General features: G+C 37.2%; 1 protein-coding gene across 5 annotated transcripts; it reads right to left on the bottom strand.

Moving 5' to 3' along the window:
- Positions 1-1,256: 1,256 nt before the first annotated feature.
- LOC106306212 (TMV resistance protein N-like) lies at positions 1,257-5,974 on the bottom strand. 5 transcript variants are annotated; one of them, XM_013742741.1, is made up of 8 exons: positions 5,870-5,974; positions 5,674-5,756; positions 5,052-5,537; positions 3,838-4,928; positions 3,456-3,737; positions 2,369-3,379; positions 1,784-2,277; positions 1,257-1,679 (listed from the first exon to the last, which is right to left on the bottom strand). In XM_013742741.1, the coding sequence occupies exons 3-8, from the start codon at positions 5,533-5,535 to the stop codon at positions 1,484-1,486; spliced, it is 3,558 nt and encodes a 1,185-aa protein (XP_013598195.1). In that variant the 5' UTR covers positions 5,536-5,537; positions 5,674-5,756; positions 5,870-5,974; the 3' UTR covers positions 1,257-1,483. The 5 variants fall into 5 exon arrangements, with proteins under 5 accessions (XP_013598195.1, XP_013598196.1, XP_013598197.1 ...); XM_013742742.1 differs by having other exon boundaries at positions 2,369-3,232; positions 3,335-3,379; positions 5,674-5,951; XM_013742743.1 differs by having other exon boundaries at positions 2,369-3,232; positions 5,674-5,951.
- Positions 5,975-8,887: the final 2,913 nt, after the last annotated feature.

Below are 8,887 nucleotides of genomic sequence, written 5' to 3'. Positions count from 1 at the left end.
TACACAAGTGCCAATTTATTAGATTTCTCCAATCTTCTAACACAAAAATCTTAACAGAGTGCATGAAAATAATGTTGCCGTACAACGCATACAACAGCTACCAGCATCAATTTCCCTCGCCGGAGATATAAATTCCGGCGAAGTGGAAGATTTCGTACGGACACGAGGAGACTGCTCCTCCTTGTCCTCGTTGTGCATCTTCCAACACCAAGTTTTGTTATTACAACAACTGCAGCTTGTCTCAGCCAGGCCCGTCTCAGTTGTAAATGAGGCCCTGTGCTGAAAAAAAAATGTTGGGGCTTTTTTAAAGAGAGGAAACAAAATTTAGGATCCTTTTTCTTAAGAAAAAATTAATTTCAAAACATTTCGGACCCTTGGCTAAATATTTTATAAATTGTAATGGGCCCTGGGCAAATGTAAGCCCAGCACATGCACATGGCCGGGCCTGGTCTCAGCCTAGATACTTCTGCAAAGGCTGCCGTCGATTATTGACACCTAAAGCTCCAAAATCTGACTAGCACTTCTCCAAACCTACAAAACACACAAATACAATACAATGCAGCTTAAACAAACTGTAAATGCATCTAAATGATCCATATATAAACTAGAATGATGCTTAGAATATGTAAATACACAAGATATCACTCCTAGAGCAAACGACTCTCCAATCGATTTAAGGATCGATCAGGAAATCCCTAAAAAGAGCCGACTCCACCTTCGAACACGTTGAGACCCACTGCACCGTGGCTCCAGTAGCGAGTATTAGAGTATATTAGTAATTGAACCGGTGGTTTAGTTATGTAAACCGGTATAATCATAAGTATAAATACAAGTACACAGTGTAGAATACGGTTAAGAGAAATAACAATACTTTCTTCTATCGTAACAAACTTTCTCTTTTGCTCTCGAGCTCGTACTCTAATAGCGAAAATCCGCACCAAGGCCAGAACATCTCTCGAGCGAAAGAGAACCTTAGGCGAACTCCAATAGCACAACCACAAACAAAACGGTAAGCAGGAGAGACCGCGGAGGAGCAATCGAGAAACCGAGACGGACACTCACGCGCCGTTCGGACGTCTGATCCAATCTTAAATCGATTTTAGTTGTAGAGAGAGAGGGTTCCAAACGCCAAATTAGAAAGTATCTACAAACAAATTGTTGATGACATGATGACAAGAAAGTAGAAATAGAAAAATATGCCTACTTTTTTTAAAAAATGCCTACAAGGCCATCTGACCTTTTGCCACATTAGTATATTCATGGAGGATCATTTAAAAAGGTAAAAATGAACATTATCTTTTTCACAACTAAAGTAAAGCTTAAAGTAAAAGCTATAAAACCTACAAACATATTTTGTCCAAACGGGAAAGAACTGAAGAGAGATTCATCACCATCAAGTCCCTTCAGCAGTGAGTAGACGTTTTCTCCCAGTCAAGCTACTTGAAACAAGTGCATGTGTCTTGTTGTAACGTTCATTATGTGTCTACCGTACAAACCGTTTTGGAATAACACTAGCAAGCGTTCTATTAAGATTCAGAACCACCAATACCAAATCAAAATCAGAATCCCTGCGATTGTGGTTGTGGGGGCTCAGGGATCTACCATGCTTTTCAAGAACAAAAATGAATGCCAACAAACAAAACGCCCCCAGAAGTGTCTTTAAACACATTCCCACTTTCCTGGGAATCCAAATAACAAGAGAAGAGATTAAAAAAAAAAAGAAAAGAAAAGAAACTGAACAATCAAAATCATTCTTTGTTATATGGAATAGATTATAACATACCTGGGAGGTCTTCTTTGGTTTTCATTTAGTTCATTATCAACTCCATCATCTGTTTCAGTCAGTTGTTCATTTGGGACTTCAATGACTTTTCTGTAAGCAAGAGTTAGTCCTGTCTTAAGAATGGTGACTTTATCTCCAAAATCCACAGAAACTTGCACTTGATCCCCTGTTTCTAACAAGAAATCTTCATTTGAAAAGAACCCTTGCCAGATGTGTTCTTCACGGTACATACGAATGTGATCCGTTGCTAGATTACGACTCCATCCATCTCCCTTGGTTTGATTCTTCAATGTGATCTTTGGAGAGTATGCAGACATCACATCATCTTCCTGACTCACGTATGTTGTCCCCACGGTAAACCCGACCAGATCAGAATTCAAAGTTGGTTCAGGGACAGTAAAAGAGATTGAACGTGTCTCATTCTTGAAATTAACCCAGTCTGGAAGGCTTGATCCCGGGACAAAAATCCCCCCATGGGCAGCAACAGCCCACCCCTGTAACATATATACACCATCAATATAAATCATACCAAGGGCGCATTCTGCTACTTTGATATCAAGAATTAAGAGAGGCTTAGAGAACAACCTGCATGATTCTTTCTCTGTGAGAATATGGTATGCCGTTGCACATTTCCATGTGGATGACTCCAACTGTTTTCAGTCCCTCCAGCCCTGGTGTCTCAACAAGATTGTAACAGTTTGTGAGATGCAATGATTGCAACACCGAGCACTCTTGTAAGTCTGGAATTCTTTCCAACACGGTACAGTTTCTCGCGTAGAAAGACCTCAACTTCTTTGGCAAACTAAACATGGATCGAAGTCGTGAGCAATTATCCAGCTTAAGAATCTGTAGACTTAAAAGACCAGCAAAATCCGTTTGCAAGTTACGAAAGTGGTTGCCTTGGAGGTCAAGTTCTTCGAGCGATGACAAACTCCCAAGATTTGCAGGAACCAGCTCATCCGGCAGATTGCAAGAACCTAAACGCAAAGTCTTTAAGCAGTTTAAACCGTTCAATGAGAGGGGACTTAACAGAGCCACTTGAGAGCTTTCATCAGAATGGGTGTAGTGTCTGTCCTTCCATAACTCCATGCAGCCATGAAGAGATAACTCTTTCAGTTTCTTCAGTTGACCACTCGAGGATGGGATTTGCGTCAAAGCAGTATCATCAGCTTTAAGAGTTGTCAAGGACTTCAGTTCACCTAAAGCATCATCCAATCTCTCAAGCTGCGAGCATCCCGAGAGAATAAGGGTTTCCAGCGACTTCAACGTATAGAGCTCCAACGGAAGTTCACCAAGCTTGATGCAACCACTCATATTTAATAGAATCAGGCTTCCTTGAAGAACCTCTATCGACTTGTGAACTTTAACCAATCTTTGACAGTTTACCAAGAACAGCTTCTCAAGGTTTGGGAGATAAGAGAAGTCCGGAGTCTCTGTAAGCTGGATAGCCTGACTGAGGTCAAGGTATTTTAGCTCCTTAAGGTACTCATGAGGCTTAAGAAGAAAAATCAAACATATAAACTTTCTGATCATATATACTTTCTGGATAGCCTGACTGAGGTCAAGGTATTTTAGCTCCTTAAGGTACTCATGAGGCTTAAGAAGAAAAATCAAACATATAAACTTTCTGATTTCCTAGTGACCTCAAAATTATAATCATATATACTTTTACCTTTTGATCATTAATCCAAAGTCGTTTAAGGTTGCTTTTCTGCATGTCCATGACAACTAAGCTTCTCAAATGTAAGTCTATCGGGACAGACTCCTCTGGAAACCCAACCCAACAAAGCCATCGTAAACCTTTTGGAAAGTTTTCATAGCTTCCGTTGAGTGCTACATGACTGAGCTGTAATAGTCTCAGCTTACGTAGATTTGAAAAGGCCTTAGCCTCCAAGTTATCAACAGCCGTTGTGACTTCAGCCTTCAAACTAAGTCCTTCAGTTGCATCTGTTCCCTGATATTGAACAAACAATTTCATTCGTTAAATGTTATCTTCAAGTCTCCCTTATAAGTTTTGGTTGAGACAGAGAATGTATAGGAATTTTGTTCCTTACAGAATAGTTTGCCAATACATCTATAACATGATCACGGTCCCACAATCTACTCCATCTCTCGCAGTTCTTCAGAGATGTTCCTTGGACAATATATCTTCCCATGTCTCGTACTAAGTCATGCATCATCAGCCTGTTATCATGGATCGTAATGAGACACCTCTCCTTTAACACACTGAGTCCTATGCCAGGATATAATCTGCATCCATTCAATATGCAACATACGTAGTCTTTATCCATCCTAATGAAGAAGCAGGATATATCCAAGAATATGTCTTTCTGTGCGGCGTTTAGCGCATCAAAGCTGATCTGAAGCTTTGCTTGAATGTTATCATCAGGTATTGTTTTCAACGATTCCAACGTGCTTTCCCACTCCGAAACGCTTCTCTTGTAGAGAAAAGCACCCAAGACTTCCACAGCCAAGGGTAGTCCTCCACAGTAATCAACCATGTTTTTCGACAGCTGGAGAAACTTGGTAGGAGGGTCATTGCTTCTAAATGCATGCCAGCTTACAAGTTCAAGAGATTCATCATGGTTAAGTTCCTTGGGTGAATATATATTTTCTACGTCAAGCTGCTCTAACAGATGCTTGTTCTTGGTTGTAATGATTATCCTGCTTCCGGGACCAAAGCATCTCAAATCTATTCCGACTGAATGAAGTTGAACCATGTCGTCAACATCATCAATGACAAGGAATACCCTTTTGTTGCGAAATCTTTGTTCCACAGCATGATCCATGTTGTTGAACACTGCGTCGTCCCTCCTTAAGATATCCGAAAGAAGCTTTTTCTGAAGATGAAACTTGCCTTTAGGTTTCTTCAAGTAATCTCCAAAGTTTTCTAGGAAACTTTTTCCTTCAAAACGATGTGAGAATTCGTTAAATGTAGCCTTGGCTAAGGTTGTTTTGCCGATCCCAGCCATTCCCCAGATTCCGATAATCTGAACATCATCCAAACCAAAGCACATTAGCTTCTCGATACGGCTTACACGTGATCTAATACCAACGGCGTGTGTTGGTAAATGCAAGTATGAACTAGGCAGCCTTTGGAGAATGTCTCTAATCACACGGTCGATCATTTTTGCATCAGTGTCCCCTGCACGATGCACACATCATTGCTGGTTAAATATCGAGATAAAGAAATCCGGACAAGCAATGGAAAAAAATAATAATATAAGATATAAGCAACAAAAGAGCAGAGTAGAACGAACCGACCAACAGTTAGGACTGTGATACCCTGACAAGTTTCCAATGTAAGTTAAAGCTTCCTTCCACTGCTGCGCCTTACTCTCTGGATGACGGAAACAGTGGAGATAAAAAGATTCACCAAATAATCCAGTTTGTCTGCGGACATGTGATGGGTTAACATTGTAGAAAATTGGGAGTACAATTTGTCCCGAGTCGCTTTCAAAGCATCGGATAATGTGCACGAGCTCATCAAGGCACCAAGATGATGAAGCATAGCTATTGGATAAAACCACAAGGTGAATTTTCGAGGTTTGAATTGCCTTCAACAGTTCCGGGGATATGCTTCTTCCTCTTGCTAGTTCGTTGTCGTCCCGGAATGCGTATATTCCAGATCTCACTAGACTCGTATAAAGATGGTCTAAAAAGGTACGGCGCACATCTGGTCCACGGAAACTTAAGAACACGTCGTAGCTCCATCGTTCCCGATTTTGTCCACTGGATTCACCCAATTCCATACCTGACCAAAGTTTTTTTTTGTTTTTTTTTTTTTTTTTTTTTTTTTGAGAGATAGATACTCGTGGCACACTACTTAGTAATATTCGATTCTACAAGGACATGAACAGGAAAACGAATCTGAAACATTGTTTGCTTACCTGCTTTGAACCTCTTCTTCTTCCCAGGTTTACTACTCTCTCGGGACCGCAGAACCGGAACTCAGACAGACAGACAGACAGACCTAACAATCAAACAACAAGAGGGATCGGTTGAGAAATTTAGACGATGATCGCAGGTACTTCCGTTGACTGAGTTTGGCAAATGTAAAGGTTCAGATTGTCTAAGGAACATTACCACAGTTGAGTCAAAGAAAATTATAACGAAGTTAACATATGAATTGCAAGTCTTCTTATCTCCTCCATTCTTTTTTTTTTATATATTATTTGTTCGTTTGGCATAGCTTTTATTTTCTTTGAGCAATCATCACCACTACCATAATATCTACCATAATATTGCAAATGAAAATTAAGAAAATGTCATTGATTTCGACATAATCAACAAACTAACATTTATGCAGCCGGTTATATCCCTTTTATTTGTAGGTATCGAGTAGGGATTGACACTTTACCCGATATTCGAAGCCGCACCGAACCCAATCCAAAAAACCTGAACCAAAATCTGAACCGAAATAGCAAAATATCCAAACGGGTATTGAATTAGGAGAGATTGGATATCCGAACCCGAAAGAGTACTATCCGAACTCGAATGGATATCCGAAGATAACCAAACATATGTATAATTAACCTTATATTTCTAGTTTACATCTCTCATTTTATATAAAATATTTATATTAATACTACACATACTTTAAGTTCATATGATATACATACAATTACGGAGAAAATGATTTGCTACTCACTTAAAATGCATGTCAAACTTTTTATTTCAAGAATTAACAAAAAGTTACATCCAAAATTTAAAAACAATAACCAAATTAATGTCTTTTTAGTTTTAAAATGTTATGTCCAAATCTATTAACCATTCAATCTATTAAAAATAAAAAATATCAGTTAAGTGAAAGTTATATTTTTAAATACAAGAAATTTGAGAAATAAAATATTTAATATTCTGTTTCAATATCTAAATATCCGAACGCGATCCGAAATAACCGAATCCGAACTAAAAATACCCGAACCCGACCCGAAGTTCAAAAATACCCGAATGGATTCTACACCTATATACCGAAATACCCAAAAATCCAAAATACCCGATCCAAACCCGAATGGGTATCCGAACGCCAAAAACATATAAAGTCACTTACGTCACACACTAGGTTACCACGTACGTATTTGCTATATAACAAGTGGATGAAAATATAACATTTTTTAATTAATGGGGTATTTCATTTACTACACATTGTAAGTCCATTTCCACATAATGAGATGGTGAATGCAAAAAAATAATTAAATGATGTAAAATGAGTGGATCAAACAGATTTTTAATAAAAAGAGTATTTCATATCAGAAAATTAGTATATGATACTAACCCCACCTATTTCGAAGTGTTTTACTTCGTATCATAAAAATAGAATAGGGCACTAATCCCATCCTAACCTTTAAATGATAAACCCTATCCCAACCCCATCCTTAACTTCTAACTGCTAAACCATAAACCATAATCACTAAACCCTTAACCCAAACATACTCTAAATCCAAATATAAAACACAAACCCAAATAAAAGGGAATAAAATAAGTAGCATAGTACATATTATTGAAATTATGAAATGTCTAAGCTTGTATGGAAGAAGTTAATATTGACCCAACCTCAACCCTCACGTTCCAAATATTAAACCCTAAACCCTAATTACTAAACCCTAAACCCTAAACCCAAACATAAACTCTAAACCTAAATATAAAACATAAAACCCAAATAGAATGAATAAAATAAGTAGCATAGTATATATTTATGAAATTATGGAACAAAGCAATAATCTACTTTTAAAATATTGAGATTCAATGTCTTCAATGTGGCACAACAGTAACTCAGTAAGAAAGAAAGAAACTATTGAACCTCCTCAATTTTTATTATATACAAACTTATTTGGATTAATTGTTTGTGACAGTCGCGTTTACTTTGTTTAGTAAATAATAACTAATTTCTATATTTTTTTGGCAGGTTGCACCGGTTGAGTCAAATGGTATAATAGCATTATTACATATAATACATCATATATCGATGAGATTTAGGGTAATTAGCTAGATGGTGAATTATAATATTTTTGGTGGTCATACAATGCAATTTCCCTAATATCTACAATGGCTTATTTGTTGAATAGCCAATTTTGAGATGGAAATCAATAACAATGATTTTGACATAATGAAAAAACTAATATTTACACCTTAATTCATCCAATTATATAATTTCCATTTGCCATTATCCCGTAAAGATGTGTTTTAAGTGCCCATGTATCCTTGTAATGTATGGTAAGTGGGCTAAAACTATTTCAAAGAAAAGAAGAACGAGGCATCCACGTGACACGTTTATTGACCATATATATACACTGAGGGTATGAATGGTGACCAGGGAACGGCGAGGAATAATGCATTCCCTAACGTTCCTAAAAAAAATTACCATTCACAAGGAATAATAATTCCCTCTTATTCTCTTTTATTCTTTTTTTTGTAGAGAATTAAAGAACAAAATTATTCCTTGTTAAATTTGATAAGGAACAACCATTCATTTTCATTTCTGCTATTTTATTCCCGTACATTCCTTTTCTATTCGTTCCTCTTGTTTCCCGGATGGTCACCAGTCAGACCCTGAGTGTTCTATTCCACATCGTCGAAATAGTATAGGATTATAACCTCACACACATACCCTAATACTAAACATTACCCCAACCCTAACCCCTATATACTAAACCTTATCCCAACCCCATCCCATCCCAACCCTTAATTATTAAACCTAAACACTAATCAATAAATCATAAACTCAAATATAATCCATAAACTCAAATATAAATAGTATACCCAAACCCCTAATTCGTAAATCTAAATCCTAATCAGTAAACTATAAACCCAAATATAATCTATAAATGTTTTTACTATATTTTAAAATAAAGTTTGCGTGTTCTATTCCATATCGTCAAAGTAGTATAAGATCCCAACTGACCTCTAATCTCTACATATTAAACCATCTCACAACCATTAAATACTATACCCAAACCCCTAATTAATAAATCTAAACCCTAATCAATAAACTATAAACCCAAATATAATCTACAAATGTTTTTACTATATTTTTTAGATAAAGTTTGCGTGTGTTCTATTTCATATCGTCAAAGTAGTATAGGACCCCAACCTGAACTCTAA

This window comes from Brassica oleracea, chromosome C7 (assembly GCF_000695525.1).
Source record: "Brassica oleracea var. oleracea cultivar TO1000 chromosome C7, BOL, whole genome shotgun sequence".
NCBI classification, from domain to species: Eukaryota; Viridiplantae; Streptophyta; class Magnoliopsida; order Brassicales; family Brassicaceae; genus Brassica; species Brassica oleracea.
The sequence above is the reverse complement of the archived record's forward strand: the minus strand, read 5'-3'. Positions and strand labels throughout refer to the sequence as shown.